This window comes from Sorex araneus, chromosome X, assembly GCF_027595985.1.
Source record: "Sorex araneus isolate mSorAra2 chromosome X, mSorAra2.pri, whole genome shotgun sequence".
NCBI classification, from domain to species: domain Eukaryota; kingdom Metazoa; phylum Chordata; class Mammalia; order Eulipotyphla; family Soricidae; genus Sorex; species Sorex araneus.
The window spans coordinates 232,011,429-232,031,244 of NC_073313.1; the positions used below are offsets into that span (position 1 = coordinate 232,011,429).

A 19,816-nucleotide genomic window follows, 5' to 3' on the forward strand; every position below is an offset into this window, starting at 1 on the left:
ATGAAGTGATGATGGCTCTGAGATACCATAATATGACCTGGAGTATACTCAAGAGATGCTTTCCATCCCATCCCATTTTGGGAAACAAGTTGCCAGTACAGAATCGCCTTCTAGGCTGAAGCTAATCTGTGGGCAGAGCTTCCCACTTTTCACTTACTCACCTCTGATAAAGTTGTTCCTTAAAATACACACCCTCATTCAAGATGAAAGCACTTGTGCTAAAACCACATGATCTCACATATATTTTTCTTCCCCATCTTTGTCTCACAAAATTAATTTACATTTGCATAATTAGTTTGTTTCACCCTGTATGGAGCCTTTAATTAGTCTTTAGAAACCTTCAGCTCTCTGTGCTTTGGGATGGTTAGCCTTTCTGCAAATAACTCAGATTCTGCAAACTGTCCTTATAACATTTCTACATAAGCCATGAAATATTAATTATATTCTGAGGAATAAAGGGAAATAAAACTGAGGAAGATAATGAATTAAAAGTACATCTGTATGTTCAACAAATGTGGAAGGAAGGAAGAAAGGAAGAAGGAAGGAAGGAAGGAAGGAAGGAAGGAAGGAAGGAAGGAAGGAAGGAAGGAAGGAAGGAAGGAAGGAAGGAAGGAAGGAAGGAAGGAGGGAGGGAGGGAAGAAGGGAGAGAAGGAAGGAGGAAAGGAAGGAGGAAAGCAAGGAAGGAAGGAAGGAAGGAAGGAAGGAGGGAGGGAGGGAGGGAGGGAAGGAGGGAGAAAAGGAAGGAGGAAAGGAAGGAAGGAAGGAATGAAGGAAGGAAGGAAGGAAGGAAGGAAGGAAGGAAGGAAGGAAGGAAGGAAGGAAGGAAGGAAGGAAGGAAGGAAGGAAGGAAGGAAGGAAGGAGGGAGGGAGGGAAGGAGGGAGAGAAGGAAGGAGGAAAGGAAGGAGGGAAGGAAGGAAGGAAGGAAGGAAGGAAGGAAGGAAGGAAGGAAGGAAGGAAGGAAGGAAGGAAGGAAGGAAGGAAGGAAGGAGGGAAGGAAGGAGGGAAGGGAGGAGGGAAGGGAGGGAGGGAGGGGACGGAGTAAGGGAGGAAGGAGGGAGGGAAGGAAGGAAGGAAGGAAGGAAGGAAGGAAGAAAGGAAGGAAGGAAGGAAGGGAGGGAGGGAGGGAGGGAGGGAGGGAGGGAGGGAGGGAGGAAGGAGAGGGAGGGAGGGAGGGAGGGAGGGAGGGAGGGAGGGAGGAAAGAGGAAAGGAGGGAAAGGAAAAGGTGGAAGAGAGATAAAGAGAGAAAGAAAGAAAGAAAGAAAGAAAGAAAGAAAGAAAGAAAGAAAGAAAGAAAGAAAGAAAGAAAGAAAGAAAGAAAGAAAGAAAGAAGGAAGGAAGGAAGGAAGGAAGGAAGGAAGGAGGAGGGAGGGAGGGAGGGAGGGAGGGAGGGAGGGAGGGAGGGAGGGAGGGAGGGAGGGAGGAAGGGAGGGAGGGAGGGAGGGAGGGAGGGAGGAAAGAGGAAAGGAGGGAAAGGAAAAGGTGGAAGAGAGATAAAGAGAGAAAGAACGAAAGAAAGAAAGAAAGAAAGAAAGAAAGAAAGAAAGAAAGAAAGAAAGAAAGAAAGAAAGAAAGAAAGAAAGAAAGAAAGAAAGAAGGAAGGAAGGAAGGAAGGAAGGAAGGAAGGAAGGAAGGAAGGAAGGAAGGAAGGAAGGAAGGAAGAGAGGAAGGAAGGAAAGAAGGAAGGAAGGAAGAAAAAAGGAAGGAAGAAGAGAAGAAAGAAAGAAAGAAAGAAAGAAAGAAAGAAAGAAAGAAAGAAAGAAAGAAAGAAAGAAAGAAAGAAAGAAAGAAAGAAAGAAAATTTATATCAAGAGAAAACAAAATCACTTTTTAAATTGACTTTCTCTTTGCCAGTTCTGAAGCTCAGCACTTACTCCTTTCCTAATAACTTTAGTCTTTTGAGCAATTTTTTCCATTGTAAGCATTTTCTGAAAAATCATTTTCACACATTTTTTAGATACATCAATCCTTCCGGCATTCTTCTATGCACACATTATGGTACCCCAGCTCTAAATATAAAAGACTTTTTTATGTCCATTAACTATGGACATATGTACTCCAAAAGTTTCCTGACACGCAGTCATTTGTGGTTTTTTAATTATAAACAGAAAAATTTTCACTAGAAAAATAAAGAAGGCAGCTCATAAATATATCTTAATACATTTGAGTTGTGTTTGTGTACGACAAAACGTTTGGATCAATGACTCTCCCTGTTGCCAGCTCCAGGATGTGAGCATGCATGCATTTATAAACATATAGCAGTGCACATACGTTCACGTGCGTAATTAAATCCATGCACCACACAGGACTCATTGTCATAATGGATACTGCTATCTTATTGCTAAAATAAGGGAGTGGGTTTTCATTAAACTTACCAGGTCTCACTCTGAATGAAAACTTAAACAGAAAGAAAGGAAAGCATGCCCAAGAAAATACTTGACAAACAAAGTCATATTTATTTATTGAATGCATTTTATTTTAACAACCAAAAAATTCTAACAGCCTAACAATGCACATAAGTTAAAAATTAATTATCACTTAGTGATAACAAAGATAGTTGATTTACATGGAAAAAAGAACATTTACAATATGTTAATCCTTATTCACATTGTTGATACCGCAATAAAACACATTTGTATTTTTCATTTCACCAAAAAAAAAAAAAGGCGGGAAATTGTGCTTTGTCAAGAGGCACTACAAGAGAAAGTTTCTTCTTCCAAATAGATATTATATGACAGATATTGAATAAATAGACATATATGCATTGTAATTCGCAAAGATCTGGCAAGACCACAGGCTAAAATGCCCACAGATTCACTTAGAACCACTGCAAACTTGGCAGTGAAATTAAAAAATAAAAGGCAAGACTTAGCATTGAAAAATACCTAATAAATTTTTGGTTGAAGTGTAAAAGATACCAAATGCGGATGCCATCGATAGATGAACCACCTTGTAAGAGCTTGGCAAAATCAGTTTCCATTGGGTGTACAGAGTGACCTTCAGCAACAGTGTAAGAAGACAATTTGGAAAGAGTAACTCGGAGATCAGGAAGCAGCAACCAAGAACTTTCTGATTAAAGCTGCAGCATACTACAGAAACAGGAAGGTTGGGTCCAGGGCTTCACTGCAAACAACCATCCTTTTGCAAAGGTATATATGACGCTCATGTCAGGATAATTTTTTAAACATCATTATTTGAAAAAGTACAGGAAAATGTCCCTTTAAAAACTCCAGAGGTTACTGAGCAGCTAGAATTAGCTTGTATTGCAACATGTCTTCTCCCTGTATATTGTAAGTTCTGAGTTAATATCTACACATAGAGGTTTTTTTTTTAACTCCTACCTTTTATAACTTTCAAATATATAAATAGTATTAACAGTTATATTACAATGCTTGTGTAGTAAACAGAAAATAACTTTCAAAGTGATATTGCATGAGGTCTTTGACAAGGTTGCATGAAAGCACAAAAAGAAAAAAAAATCCAAAGATGTGGGACTGTTTGGTGGCCACTTTGGAGAATGGTTAGAAGGTGAGGTCTCCTTCTCGTAATTGCCATAAGTAGAAGTGGAAATTAATGCTACTGGTGTGCTGCTAGAAAGCCATAGGAAGCTTGAAGAACTATAGTAGATTGCAGCTCTAATGCTCATTCCACTCAACAGCCAGTTGGTATTAGTTCTGCTTTACATAAAGTAATAGCTATGTAGTAGCTGGGAAAATGTTTCCCTTTATGACAAGTAGGTGATGCCACTGAAATCACTTTGCTTACTCTATTGTCTGAAGCTGCGCAATGATTCAAAAACAAGTTCTTGTAAGGGCTACCATATTAAAAAAGGGAAGATTATCGTGAGCCCAGGGACTAAAACCATTTGATTTGGGGGGATGGAATGTACACAAAGAAGAGAAGCCCCAAGTGAAACAGATATAAGAAAAGTCTTTTGGGAGACATAAGAATGTAGATTATTTTAGAGGGAGCCCCTTTAACTGGGCAGCAACTTCTTTTCTAACTTAGTATTACACTGAACTATCTTATATTTAAAAAAAAATGACCCCACCCCCCCAAACAGCAACAACAAACAACTTTTAAATGAGCAGGCTTATTAGTTTTAATATTTGAAGCCACAAGCAGGTATATAAATTTCACAATAAAATGTGGCTCATACTATGAATTCCATATGTCCAATGTTGAATGTCATTTTATCAAGACTGCACTAATGGACAAGTTTTCTCTGTACTGAATTTCAGTTATACTCATTTGGAATTCCACAGAAAAGCATCTGTTCACTACAGTAATGACAAGTTGAATAACGGAACATATCGAGTCATTTTAACTGTGCATTGTGTCTTTAGAGAAATTTGACTTGCATCATTTTAAGGTGCCCTGATTTTTTTTCTTACTTTACTTTCTTCATTCTTTTTCATTTTTTTCTTTTTTCTTTTCTTTTTTTTTTTTTGGCAGTGTTGATTTATTGTTAAATACATACCTCAAAAATTACCCATCAAGCTGCCAGATAGGAAGCCATAGAATTTTTTTTTAAAAAAAATCAGGGACAAACACAGAAAATAAATAGGAATTCAAAAATAGTCACCCCACCCTGAGAGCAGGCCGCAGTTTATCAAAAAGCCAAAGCGACTCACGTGAAGTGGTTTTTTTTTTTAATACATAAACAAGTCTCTTCTTTAAGAACTCATTTCACAGTCTATTCTTTCAAATTGTAAAGTTCTCTGTCCCATGCAATTTTAATATATATATGTAAATATATAGATATATACATATACATATACACACACTTGTAGCTTCCTTCATTTATTTCATAGGTCTTTTCATCCTGGAACTTGCCTGATGTCTCTTCCATAAGTGCAAGAATAATGAAGGCAGAGTCTCCGTGATTATAATTACTATGATCCAGTCCACTGGAAAAGTGTAACACTTTAATGTCTTTGCCAAGGCGATATCTGATTTGAAAATACTGAACTTATTCAGTCTACAGGTATATCCTGTGCAACAAAGAAATGTCCAAAAAAGGTAAGAAAAACAAACAGACCAAACAACAACAACAAAAAGACAAAAATAAAATAAAGCCAAAAAATTTCTTGAAGAAACAAAACCAGAAAATCCTTGGACCAATATATTGCTTTGCCTGGTAGGAGTTCACATTATCTCTGGTCGATTTCAGCAGGCGGAGCCTTGCTTTTCTCAGCACTTTCCTCCTCAGCCTCCACTTTGTACATCTCCTCGGAACCTTCCTCGCTATCATTCTCCTCAGACTCTGTCAGCAGCTCCTCATCCTTATATTCGGCCACGTCCACTGCGGAGCCCAGGTGCTCCTTGAGCTTACCATGGTGCTTTACATGGTACCGCTGGTTCTGGAAGAACTTGATAATGGTGTGTTTGGGGAGATCCAACTGGGCAGAAAGAGTGTGGATAGCTTCCTGGTCAGGGTACAGGCCCACGTCATGAATAAAGCTTTGGAGGATGCCCAGCGCTTCCAAGGAGATCTTTGTGCGTGACCGGGGTTTTTTGGTACAACTGTCTTCAGCTGGAGGAGGTGGGGGAGGTGCTTCTTCTCTAGGAGGGGAATTTTCCTTGGCTGGCTGAGACTGCTGTCTATGAAGGACCTGATAATTAAAACAAAAATCATGAACCTCTGACTCATGGTTTTACCTGTCAAAAGCCACCCCCCCACCCCCTAAACATTTGCTATCTGTCCAACATCGGAGTAAGGGAGTGATGATTTATAAATTCAGATCTTCAGGAAACTGCAATGTGCTTTTGGAGATTCAGAATCTCATCTGTAAGAGTTCAAGTGCAGAGACACTTCCACTTACCTGGGTGTCCTTCCAAAACATGACAATGGCTGTGTTTTAGGTTGAATAAATGATAGTCATTGTCATAAGCTTCTTAATTTTAGAGCACAATAAAGGGTTAGTTGCTATCTGAGTCAAAAACACAGTCCTTCATTTAAAATAAAAGGACAACTTTACTTCATTTGAACCCCAATTTAGATTCTTTAGCAATATTTTTAAAGTTAAAACTACAAACTAAATTTCAAGATAAAACTGCTTATTGAATTAATTTTTAATTCATTATTTTATACTCATATAGCGGGACCTTCTTAAAATTACTATAAGTTACTCTCTTTTGCACACACACTAATTTATGGGGTTCTTATCCATGTCCAGGTGTTCTAATATAACTAAATTTAAACTTCTCTTTTACCTTTATGTATGGACACAGACCTCTATACTTTATACAATTTTTAAATTCTAGTTTTGAAATAAATTTTAAGTCCATATCTGGCATATCCGCATCTGGACTCTGCGCCAGGCTGTTTTCACTTGGGGTGCCCCAGAGGGGGGCAGGTGAGAACCCTCCCCGCCCAAAAGGACCCAGCCCCGGCAGCTGACCTCCACTACCCAACCACCGCCATGCTCCAGTCCGCTTTCTGGACACATTATAAGATACTTCCTACCCATTTTCCATAATTCCCACACCATATTAGATGGAGTTCAGACAGTAGGCAACAAATCATAGTTATAAATAAATATATCTATATATAAATATATCTATATCTATATAGATATATTTATGCACCTCTCAGAGAGTCTGCCAAGCTACTGAGAGTATCCCGCCCGCACAGGCAGAGACTGGCAAGCTACCAGTGGTGTATTTGATATGCCAAAAACAGTAACGATAGGTCTCATTCCCTTGACCCTGAAAGAGCCTCCAATCATTGGGAAAGATGAGTAAGGAAAGGCTGCTAAAATCTCAGGGCTGGGAGGAATAGAGACATTACTGGTGCCCACTCCAGTAAATCGACGAACAAGGGGATGACAGTGATACAGTGATACAGCGATCTGGCATACCATATATGCAAACAAATGTTCTGTGTTTGGGAAACACTGCATGGCCAAAAATGTGGCATATCTAGTTAAGAATTCCCAGTGGCCCGAGTGATAGTATAGCATGTAGGTTGCTTGTCTTGCATGCACTGGATCGACATATGACCAGTGTTACAGAACTTCCCAAGCTCATCAGCAATGATCCCTGAGTGCAGAGCCAGGAGTATACCCTGAGCACCACTAGGTGTGGCCAGAAAAAAAGAAAAAAGAAAGAATGCTCAAACATCAAGTCAATCCTAGGCTCTCATTTCCTTGTTTCTAATCTTTCTAAAATAAGGTCAGAGAAGGAACCATAAGCAATCAAACCAATTCTGGGTTGCTGCTTTTAATACTCTATAAGACTCGCCTTCTCACAGTGCCTCAGGAAGAGAGCTCACTTGTGAGAACTGTACCTCTTCCTCACAGTCCATGTAACACATGGATTGTTTCCAACCTTGCACATAAACCAAGTTGTATCTCTGTTATTTGATACGAATTAAGGAGTTTGTTTGTTTGTTTGTTTGTTTTGGTCCTGGGGACACACCCAGCAGTATTCAGGACTTATTCCTGGATCTATTCTCAGAGAGCATTCCTGGTGGGGCTCAAAGAACTGTATGTGGTGCAAGGGATCAAATCCAGGTAAGGCAAGAGCCCTATGCTATGTGCTATGTGTACTATCTGTCCAGCCCCAGCGAAGCCTACTTTTGATTTTAATGATGGATTCCCATTGTAATCTTTATTTATGAGTTTTAATCTAACAAATCAAAGAAAGCAATGCTAAAGAGACTGTCAGAACAACACCTTTTGCTCTCATACATCCATGTGAGAGAGCTTCATGGATAGGGTCAGGGGGATGGGATATTCAGGAAGACATTCAGTCACTGCTCACTTCTTCCAACATCAGTAGCAATAGTAAATAATGCAGAAGATACTATGCAAGTCCCCATTAGAAAGTAGTCTGTCAACTTCAAGAGCAAAAATTTACTATATTCAGATCAATAACCAACTTCCTGAAATTTTCCAAAAAAAAATATGACCAATTAATTCAGACACCCATGGAACATCAGTATTTTAGACCATGAAATAGTATTAAAGTCATAAATTAAGAAAAATGTCCTTTCCATCTATCTCAGTCTGAGGATCGTCTAATGAAAAACTAATTTCATGTTAATATCAAAATGTTTTTAATATGGACTCTAATACATTTAAGGGCACAAGAAATTGCTGCCTAGATAAGGTAAAAATAGAGAAAAGAGGGAAACTTTTTAAATAATAAATAGCAATAATCAAAATAGTAAGTATAATTAATCCTAAACATAAATATTCACTGAAAATAAGAATATTCTCCCAAACAAACTGATAGCTGGTGGAAGAAGGAAATCTAAAATATAGGATGATAAAACAGTGGCACTAAAGAGCCATAATGTTGACCAATTAAAATGAATGTTCTCGGAAATTTCTTTACCACTTTTAACTAAGAGTAAACTTATGTGGCCTATTGTGGCAAGCTGGCATCAGCAAAAAAGTAAGAGCAGTGTTACTTCACCACCCTAATTATAGCCATTAGGGAAAGTAGATTTGCACGGTGGGCCAGCCCTACTCAGGTCAGCTTTGATGGCAGGAAGATATTTACTCTGAGACCATAATTTGGGAAGCCTGACTTTTTTAACAGATGAACCTCTCTGTCAACAGGTAGAGATTTTGAGTTTTAGGCAAAGGGAGAGAGAGTGTGTCAAATTATATATGGAATACATAATCGGAGAAAATATACTCAAGGATGAGTACTCCCTATTAGAGCAATTGTGCTAATTGAAAAACAAAAGAGAATTAAAATGCCCCATTTTCTAAATTATGCTTGCCTTTTGTAGTATAAGTCAGCATAATGGTTCCATTTAATTAAATAATTAGATTGGTTCTTTAGGGGTTTTCCATTGTACACTGGTTAGATTTAAAGAGATTTTCCAAACCTACACTTTGAAGTTACTATAATCTTTCTGCATGATAGGATTTGTTCTCCTTATGTTCAACCAATTGGCCTATTTCATTTCCCCTTTTCTTGAAGACTTAGAAGTTGTGATAAATACACAGTAGGAAATCATATATGAAATAAATAGTAATAATAGCCCTTATTTACTAAACACTCTGAGCAGCAAGTTCTCAGAACTTTACATGAACAAAATATTTTCCTCCTAGTTCCTTAAGAAAGTGCCATCTGAGTCAAGAATACATGCAGAGTAAGAAAGAGTACAATGGGTAGGGCCTTGCCTTGTACTTGTCTGACCCAGGTTCAATCTCTGGTACTACATATGGTTCCCCAAGTCCCTCCAGTAGTGATCGCTGAGCGAAGAGCCAGACACCGGGTGTGGCCCAAAAAACAAAAGAAGAACACACTGGAAACATGTCCTTTCAAGATGACCCTCAAAACTGGAAATTATAAAAATAGTCTAGGAAAGTAGTTTTCCAAGGAACAATTACAATGATACTGTTCATTATAATATTGGAAGAAGCTTTTCAGACAAAAAGCAGCAACAGAAATGACCTATAAAATGAAATGACTTGTTTCATGTCAGACAACCTTCTATGGTGAGCTGTGCATTATGACAATATTTATACATGGAGGAGGCTAATGTAATTTCTGCTATCTTCAAGCAGATAAGAGAGTAGTCAAAAACGAGACTGGCCAAAAAGCAGTTCATATGTGAAATTGTTTCACAAATATTCCTGTCAGACATTATTTTTCTTACTTTTAGTGACTTGGAAACCTTTTATCTATGCTTTACCTTCAACCACAATATAGATTATATCTGTGATAAAATATAACCCCAATGTATCTGTCCCAATCATCTTCACATACCCTCAATGCCTCTAGGTAGACTTAGTATCTTTAGATTCTAGCAAAAAGAGTTGAGTAAATATTCTCACAAATTGCAAAAGCTTACTACTAAACAAAGAAACTCTTAAAATGGTGTACTGCTTTCTTACAGTGGTACTTTAAGCACTCTGAACAAAAGTAGAGCAGAGTCTAATGCTTCTACATGACCTACTAAGAGAGGAAGATCGATACAAACACACTCCTAAACCCTCTATCTTAGAAGCAGGATCAAGCCACCTCTTTTTCACTTTCCCGTGTCTTGACTAAATGTCAACTCTCTTATAAACCTCTTCTACATAGGACAGGTTTATAAACTTACACTTTAACTAAATTTCAGTTTTTCTCTGAACTTCTCAGAAATGTTCAAAATTCCTTTTAGTTAACTATAATAAATTGACACATGCCCCAGTCCATGTCATTGCTTCTTCTACCAGACCTATAGTTCATCCTGTTCTTTAACTCTATTAACAGTTTAGGCAAATATTTCTGGCTGATAGAATATTTTTAATCTCAAAAATTATGCTTCTTCAAAAAGACAGAGTCTACTCTTCCAAGTGAATGGAGGTATGTTGTGTCTTAATGAGTTCATAGACCCAGATTATTGTTTTCTGAGATTGACATTTTAATAAGGCATCTTCCATATATTTATACAAAATTGCTCAAGCAAACAGAATTCCAACTTTGTTATTCTGCATTTTCAAAAAGGCTGAGTAGTTAAACTTTTATATTTTTATGGCTCATTATCTCTTCAGATGATTTTTCCAAATAATAGAACAAATTTCTCCATTAAGATAACTATATACTGGGGCTGGAGTGATAGCGCAGTGGGTAGGGCATCTGCTTTGCATGTGGTCAACTCGGGTTCGATTCCCAGCAACCCATATGGTCCCCTGAGCACCGCCAGGTGTGACCCAAAAAGAAAAAAAAAACAAATAACTATATACTATATGTTTCTTCCCTCTCAACCTTTGCAAAATGAAACCCGATAATTCATCCTAGCGCATTTTGGTTCAGATAATTTTCCTTCCCAATTGAAATAAACTCATCTCTGTTTTTTGTTTGGTTTGGTTCAGTTTGGGGGACATATCCAGCAGTGCTAAGAGCTTACTCCTGGCTCTGGATTCTGCAATCACTCCTTGGGGTTCAAGGAACCATATGGGTTGCCAGGGATTGAACCTGGGTTGGCTGGGTGCATAGCAAACTCCCTATTCACTGTACTATCACTCTGACCCTCATCTCTATATTCATATAAACCTCTATCATCTAATAAAATAAGTTTTGAAAGGTTTGTTTAAGAAGTCTCAATGGCTAACTTTTCAATATAACAGGTTCATAACTGAAAAGCCTACCTTTAATAATAAAAATGATGATAATATTTATCATTCACTGCTTGAAAGTAACAGGATTGGATTCTAAAATGTGTCAGTCCGATCCTAAATCCCTTACTCTTAAATTTTGCAATTTCCTTCATTGTCTATACAAGTTTCTATAGGAAAACTGAGTAAGTCTCTGGAATAAAGAGTATTCAAAACTTCAAAAAATCTTAGGTAGTGATAAATCTAATATGGAAAATAAAGTAAAAATAGACCAATGCATAAAGAGAGGTTAGGGGAAGGTATTTTGGATACATAATATATTTTTAGAAGGCTGACAATGAAGACAGATTTGAACAAAGAGCTGAATGTAGTGAGGCCCAAGCCACAAAGAATATTCCAGGACAATAAAACATATTATTAAAAAGAATATATTAATTATATTTGAAGAACATCAGAAAATGTGGCATAAGAAAGCTCTGATACCCAGTGCAGTAGCTACAAGGCTCATAAGGCTATTTGAACTTATAGTTAATTTAAAGAAGAGAAAACTATCCAGTCCTCAATCACATTGGACTCATCTTCAGTGATGAATAACTACAGTAAACTGCACAGAACAGAAATACATCATTTCTATCATAGTAAGATGTAGTGCTTCATCTAAGTTAGAGCTAAATGGTTACAGAGAACCAAGGTCAGAGTATGAAGGGCCTTGGCCCATTGTATTCTCAGGAGGATGGACATCCTACAATGAACTGCAAATACACAGTTTTGTTCAAAACACAAATACAGAAGGACTAGAACCTGACAATGTTATGAGAGAAGAGAAATTTTCACATATACACATACCAAGTAAGAAGATTAGGGCATGAACTTAAATGACTGAACTTTCTATGGAGTATCACAAATAGCAGTACTACCATAAAAACAACCAGAAAGATATATTGGCAATGGCACTCCTCAAGAGAGTGACTAATTTACATTTAGATGGTGTTTGTCCTCTTCACTTTTATCGTTGTCTAAAAGGAATATGATAAAAGCAATCAGTCTTGGATCTTATATATGTGTCACTGTCACTGTCATTCCGTTGCTCATGGATTTTCTCGAGCAGGCACCAGTAACATCTCCATTGTGAGACTTGTTGTTACTGTTTTTGGCATATCCAATACACACAGGTAGCTTGCCGTGCAAGTGAGATACTCTCGATAGCTTGCCAGGCTCTCTCAGAGGAGCGGAGGAATCGAACCCGGGTATATATGTGGATAAAATTAAATTTATTAAGTTATAAACTTTTTAAACAGGGTCCAGAGAGATATTATAGAGTCCAGAATGCTTGCCTTGGATTTGATCCCTGGGCTTGATCCCTGGCATCTCTTATGGTCTCCCAAGCCTTAAAAGGAGTGATCTCCAAGTACAGCTGAGTGTGGTCCCAAAATAAATAAAAGATGTTTTTGTTTGTTTGTTGTTTTTTGACAAAATAAGAAGTTCTGTCTCCAACAGCTAAGTGGTAAAGTGTAAATTATGGGTGGGATATAAAACAAAATAAAAAATTTTAAATGTCCTCTCTTATTTGACAAAATATCACTGAACTGAAATCTCACATGCATGTACACATTTAATGGGCATGAATATGGTGATGGAGAAAGAAAATTTATAAATATTTTCAAAAGAAACATCATCTTCAAAGTAAAATCTAAAACCTCATTTGCCCAGTGACATTGGCCCAGTCATAATATAAACACATCTCTTTTCATTCAAAACTGAAAATTTTGAAAACACAATGACAAAATGGTACCATGACAAAAGTTAAGTGGGAAAGATAAAGCAGTTCTTCTTAAATCTTTCAGTGTTCAAATAAAATTTGAAGGTCTCAATGAAAAGCAGCTGGAAGCCATGTGTAAAATATAATGGTTTTTGCCTGCAGGATAGGAAGTGAGATCTTGAATGATTAACTTTAGGAAAGTATATAATTCACTGTATCATTATGGGGTGAACTGGATTACTTATAATAAGCCAAGACATTGTGGTCTTTTTATATAGAGAAAATGAGAAATTATTAAGGAGGTGAACTATATAGGGTATCTGATCTGTGTGGTAAGTTAAAACAAAAGGTTCCCAGTAGCTGCAATTACTTTTCCAGGACCAGCCCTACCCAGAGGAGTGAACCTCTCCCTGAGCTTTAGCTCATAAAGGGGAACTGGCATCTTTGGGACATGTACAAAAGATGACTTTTGTTTGTGCTAATTTTTAAGAATCATCATTTTGACTTGTTTAATTTTATCTCATCTATGAGTACAAGAGCTGATCCAGAGAAGGAGAGCGTTTTTCCAATAAAAATCCTAATGAAATATATTTAACAGGCAATCAAGAATAATTTGTCAAGGTCCTTGTGTATAATTTGAGAATGTTTAATTGATAAATAATTTAATAAATACTGATTTTAAATTATACTACACATAAGACATCCTCTAAGTCAAATATTTGTCTGCAATTTCAATAATATAGCCCTTAATATCATATTTTTAATACTTTTTTAAACCATTTCCTGTGTTAAAAAATCCATGGCAGTGCATAATCCCAAAGATGACATTGCACAGAGTTGTCGGAAAGAGTTCTGAGGTCACAAAGTTATAGTTTAGAATTTAGTCCCTACCCAACTCCAAAGTACAAGTCTCATGATTCTGAGAAAGCGACTTCCTCTGAGACAAAGTATCTGCTCACTAGTAAAACCTTCCTTATTGTTTTATGAGAAGTGAGAGAATATAAGCTTAGTTAGCATAATTCTTCTCATGCATACATAGTCATGCATATAAGATTTCTAGTGTAGCAGGTACTTAAAAAATAAGATCTCAGAATTGGTGTTGTATAATACCATAATTTTCTATCAACTGTTTTCTATAACAATTAGCAACAAATTCACAGGCCTATCTATTCCTTTCACCTCAGAGATCTGAAGATTTTCAACGTACATGTCCACCAATAAGAGCTTTTGTTTCATTCATTCACATATGTCATGCATCTTTGTTTTTTAACATGACATATAGCACATTTAAATTGCCTCATAAACACCTGACACAAGAAATTGTATATCACAAAATCCCATTCAAGGCAATACCTTCTATATGCACAATAGGAGATCTTCATAGGAAGACACAGTTTATCAATGGTTTGTATCAAAACATGGTCCATGGGACCCTGGAATAATCCTAATATTCCACCAGCAACTCCATGACATGAAAACAATTTTTATGGCAAAAGTAAGACCTGTTTTTGCTTCTTGGACCGTGATAAAACTTGCACTTCTGGTACAAAAGCAGTGGTGGATGGGTTATGCTTAACTCCAGGTCTGTTAGCATAAGGCAAAGCAGGGTAAGCAAAACATACTACTAGATGCATCTGTCACTGCCACATGTGCACAGTAAAAATGCCACTTTTGTTTAGGAATGTGCTTGATAAAGTAATAACATATTAATGTGTTAAATATCAACTCTCAAGTACATCTCTCTGCAGTATGTTGTATTAGAAATGGGAAGCATTCATAAAGCACTCTGCAGCAAACTGATGTCAGATGGTTGTCAGGAGAAAGAGTACTTAGCGACTAAATTTCAGGCTGAGCTAGATACCTTTTTTATGAATTATGATTCCTTTACATGAAGTAAATAACAGATAAACTATAGTTAACCTGATTTGTGTACTGGAAAACATTTTCTTGAAAATAAGTGAACTTGCCACACCAATATCTGACAGTATTTGTTGATGGTGGTAAAGCTTAACCTTGTAGGTAAAACTTAGAATTTTGGAAAATTTGCATCTGCCTCTAGAAGTGTAATAGCTCCCAATACTTACAAGTTTTCTTGATTTTGTTGATTTTACAAAATATTTAAAATATTTCACATAAGAAAAAGTGTTGGCTTCTAGAAGACCTGTTTAAATCAGAATGTCAATATTTTCTAAATTACCAATAGAATATATTAATAATATCAAGAAGAGATAAAAATAATCACTCAAGTAGCCTGTCAGAATAATGATCTACACTGTAACAAAGTCTATAAATAAGAAAAATAGTTCTTCCATAAGATCTTAGACTTTACTTTGCAACTAACATTTTAAAAATCTGTATGGTTTTTCTATAGTACCAAAGACAAATATTCAAACTAGTTTTAAAGGCTATCAAAATATTTCTTCCTTTTCTAATTACTTTTCTTTGTGAGTCTTAATTTTATTAATTTACTTAAACCCAAACCACATATTGTTGGATAGAATGCAGAAGCAGTTACACATATCCAGGTGTCTTACATTAAGTCAGACATTTAAAATATTTGCCAAAAAAAAGGTACATATTTTCTTGTGGAAATGCAACTATTTTTCATAGGAAACATCATTTGCATATTGCTTTATATATCTATAATTTTAATTAATAGACATTTAAGTGTCTCAGAATTAATTATGACATGGTAAATATCAACACATGTAATATTTTAGAGCCCTCAATAATAAGAGTGAAGGATACTGACACCAAAAACTTTGAAACTGTTCTATATGATACATACTCAACATACAGTCCTGTATTACACCTAATGAAAAGCAAGCAACATACCATGAAGTTTATGGACCCAACTGTTAAAGAGATCCTCAAGCTAATTCACCTATAGGAAAAATCTTATAGAATTAGATAAGAAAATTATACATAAGGTAGATTTTGCCTTTTGACTTTATTGAAAATATTTTCACAGGCAAAACATATTTTTCTAGATACACAGCTCAGCACTACTTCTGACTTCAAATGATGTTATCTAAGTTAGCTCTTATGGTTGTAATTTCACATCCTAACATTATAAGACTTATTAAAAACCATGGTTTCGTTTTGTCGACTTTTTTTTATAGTATCCTAAGGTCAAAATGCAGGAAATCTGTTATTAAAAAAAAAAGTATCCATGAAGTGATGACAAATTGCAGACTACAGGTGTTAGATTACATTTTGACTCCAGGCAGGTTTAATATAAGTTAGTCTCCTTTACAATTGCTCTTGGCTCACACAGCTATAGAGAAGGGATTTAGAAGGGGGAAAAAGAGAGAAAGAAAGGGAATAAGGAAAAAAAAAAGTGTGGTGCTCAATAAAAGAAGACGATGTCAAGAGAAATCAATACAAACAAGCAAAATGGTAGGAAGTCTGACATGGAAATATGTGTTCAATTTCATCCAGCCGTAGTCTGCGTTTCCTTTAATATTGTAACCAAGATGGTATTGGAACATCGTGTATGTTTTTAATGCAGTTTAATAATTGTTTCTCAAAATAAACACTTTGGTCAAAGATAAAAGCATAAAAGTACTGTGACACAATAATCTGTTAAAATAAACTTGGGGGTTGGAGGAAACATAATTCTTAAAACAGCCTTTGGCTTATATCATTTCCTCTTTGGTAACAAATTGAGAACAACTATACCAACTTTGGTACAGGGTTTGGATAAAAATAAAATATGTTGCAGTCATTAATTTGAATATTGGGGATGGCCAAACTCTGCAAAGATTGAAATGGTAGTTGGGGAGCTGATTTTCAATATAATGAGATGAGATGACGAACAATAAATTTAGCTGGGTCAAGAAAAATTACAACATCTCAATCAAATAAACAGTATGCCACATAAAAACAATTATTTCTAATTGTAAGAGACAAAATATGGATATACATTGAACCTAATGGCAACTGTACATTTCCTTTCATTAGCAATATTTGATAAGTTTAGATAATCATTGAGACCTTAACTGATTAAACACATTCCATACATATGACACACACAATCAAAGTAGATTATTTTCTTACATATTATAATATAACTTTATTTTTTATTGTGGTATAATGATTTACAGTCATATTAATACTGTGATTTAGATATACACTACTGCAACATACCTACCACCAGAGTGTTACAAATAAAATTTCTATGGATACTGAGGATGAGCAGATTCTTAAGGAACCATTCAGTCATGACCATGTATCCTGGCTCTAAGAAACCACTTACTACTGAACACTCCAATCTAACTTACCTGACACCCCCTGCGCATTTATTTCCTCCTATCACTGTAGACATCCCCTGCCTTTCATATTCCTCAAAACTCTAAAATGTTGCCTAAATATTCACAGAGAAAGTATCTTTCAAATACTTTATTAAAGGCAAAGGTAAGATTGAAGTTCTCTCTCTCTCTCTCTCTCTCTCTCTCTCTCTCTCTTCTCTCTCTCTCTCTCTCTCTCTCTGTGTGTGATTTTGATTTTTGATTTGACAGTGGGGCTTTACACATGGTCAGGAGGCCTAGGGCGGGGGGTGGTGCGGAATGGAGTGATCACTCCAGGAAACACTCAAGCAGGCTGAGTGGGCCTGATAGTTCAGTGCTTAGGCCCACCAATGTGTTGTGGCACAGGCCCGATAGTGCTGGGGCCACCAAGATGCCATACTCAGGGACTACCAAGCTATACCAATAATGTTCAGGGTCCATATAGAGCTATAGGTATAATTTGAGCTTCCACGTGTACTCCAGATTTCTGGGCTATTTTCTTAACTCCTAAAGAGTCCTTAAAGACTTTATATGTATATTAAAATAATACAGAGTAACTTGGACAACATAGTAAAGCTAAATTCATGCATCTAGTCATGAACTGTGTCATAAATATATGATTTTTAAGGCAAAATATATATCAATAAACAGTACTTGTAAAAACAGTGACAAAAATGATTACTTTAAAACACATATTTTGAAAAGAAAAAAATTGACATAAGAAAAATATGGGGGAAATAATTATGCATAATTTAAATCACAGGCACTTGTAGTTGGAGTGACAGAATAAGGCACTTGCCTTGCACACAGTGCACCAGGGTTTGATTCTCCACACTCTGTATAACCCACTCAGCCCCTCCAAGAGTGATTCCTGAGTGCAGAGTCAGGAGTAAGTTCTGAGTACAGCTAAGGATGCCCCCCCCAAACCAAATACAACAGCAAATCACAGCTGATCAATAAAATGGTTTTATCCTTTCTATTTTTATATAGCACTGTGTATATAATATGATGTGGTGGTCATATGTCAAGTTTTTATAATCATATAAATCCAATAAAGATATTTTCTGAGCATACTGCCTATTTTTGGAACTTAATCTGACAATGCTACTGGGGAGCGTTTCACTTACTCTTTAGGGGAGAAAATGTTCACACAAGACTGAGCTCTGATCTCTCAGTCACAAACCCCAGAGTATAGCATGTATCAAACTTACTCTCACTACTGTGTAACTAAATAGAGAAAAACACACAAATATGTTCTGTTTAAATTTAAATTTTGAGTACAAGTTCATTTTAGTGTGAATAAACATCTTCCAATTAAGATACAAAAATAACACTACAAATGACAGAGGACACTATTGAGTATTTCAAGTTTAGGGTTAAAAGTGAAGACAACAGAGAAGTTGGTAAAAACTAGAAAACATAGAGAAGTTCCTTTCTCAAATGCTAATTAGTGGGTTATAATGGGAGTTTTACTTTTTCCATCTTTCTGTACCAGTTTTAAAAAGCACATATACCCAATTTTGTCAAGAATTTCTAGTACAAAAAAAGAGTCTGATAAAACTCATCCAAGACTCAGTTTTAGATAAATCCCCATAATTGTTATGGCAATTATGATACTGTAGGATGCTGCATCCTAGCATAAAGAAGGGCATTTAGATTATTTGAGGGAAGAAAAGGGTGTTTGGATTAAATTCTTTATTAGAGGAAGGGGAAAAAGAAAGAAAATAATCCATGTATTTAAGTCCTCACATAAAGCTTTTTAGATTCCCATTATAGGCCACATTTTCTCTATAATTTTTACATTTGGGGCACTGAGAAGTCAGGATAATCTGACAGTTATGGTTAGTGAAAATATTAGATGTTCACCAATAAAATACTACCTCAGCATATTTTTTGCTCTCTGGATGTAACCACTTAATAACAGGACTTGAGAAAACTGCACTGTGTGAATCAAAACATAAAAGCACAAATATTCCTTTTATAGAAAGCAAATCTTAGGCATTGCATTATAATCAACCGCTTTGGTAAAAGACAAAATAGCTAGCATTACCACACCACTGATGTTATAGTTTATTATACCCTAAGTTCAAACTGGGTAAACAAAGTCATTGATCAAAGAAGAGTTTTCTCCTCAAACTGTGAGGTATAAACCATTGATAGATATCTCAGGAGTGGCAACAAAGATTCCTTGTGGCTGAACTGGAAAAGGTGTCATGTAAGAATTTACCAAAAAGTGCATAGTTTTCAACTTCATTTAACTGCATCAGACTGGGGGTATTTGTTGGCATTTTCTTTGGGAGAAAAAGATGTAAAAATTAAATGAAGTGAGGTACAGGTTTCTCATGAAGATAATTGGAGAGCATTTCTTTAAATTCGACACCACTTTTAATACATTATGCAGATAATGTTTTCCATTATCCACATTAATGGTCTTATCAATTGGAAATAGGCATGGTCATCTTTTCTCTCTTTGTGGTAAAAAATAAAACAGTTGAGAGATGGAAAGCTGAAGAAGCCAGGAGCTCTTATTTAGATCTTGAGAAATTAAGCTTCCTTCTTCAAGTGTATCAAAGTTGACCATTGGTAAGATAAAGCTCAGTTCCTAACTCCATGGGGGCATAGCTGGAAAATTTCTTTTCACAATAGAAAGGTTCTAGAGACTACTACAAACCACTACACTCCCATAAGGGCAGTCATGTAGC

At 36.2% G+C, this 19,816-nt stretch overlaps 1 protein-coding gene across 2 annotated transcripts in view; it reads right to left on the minus strand.

The window, feature by feature from the left end:
- Window positions 1-2,444: 2,444 nt before the first annotated feature.
- Window positions 2,445-19,816, minus strand: part of SATB2 (SATB homeobox 2) — a 206,940-nt gene continuing 189,568 nt past the window's right edge. For both annotated transcript variants that reach the window (XM_055123353.1, XM_004601255.2), the window contains one exon: window positions 2,445-5,615. In XM_055123353.1, coding sequence (XP_054979328.1) covers window positions 5,154-5,615 — 462 coding nt within the window. In that variant the 3' untranslated portion in view covers window positions 2,445-5,153. The remainder of the gene's footprint in view (window positions 5,616-19,816) is intronic.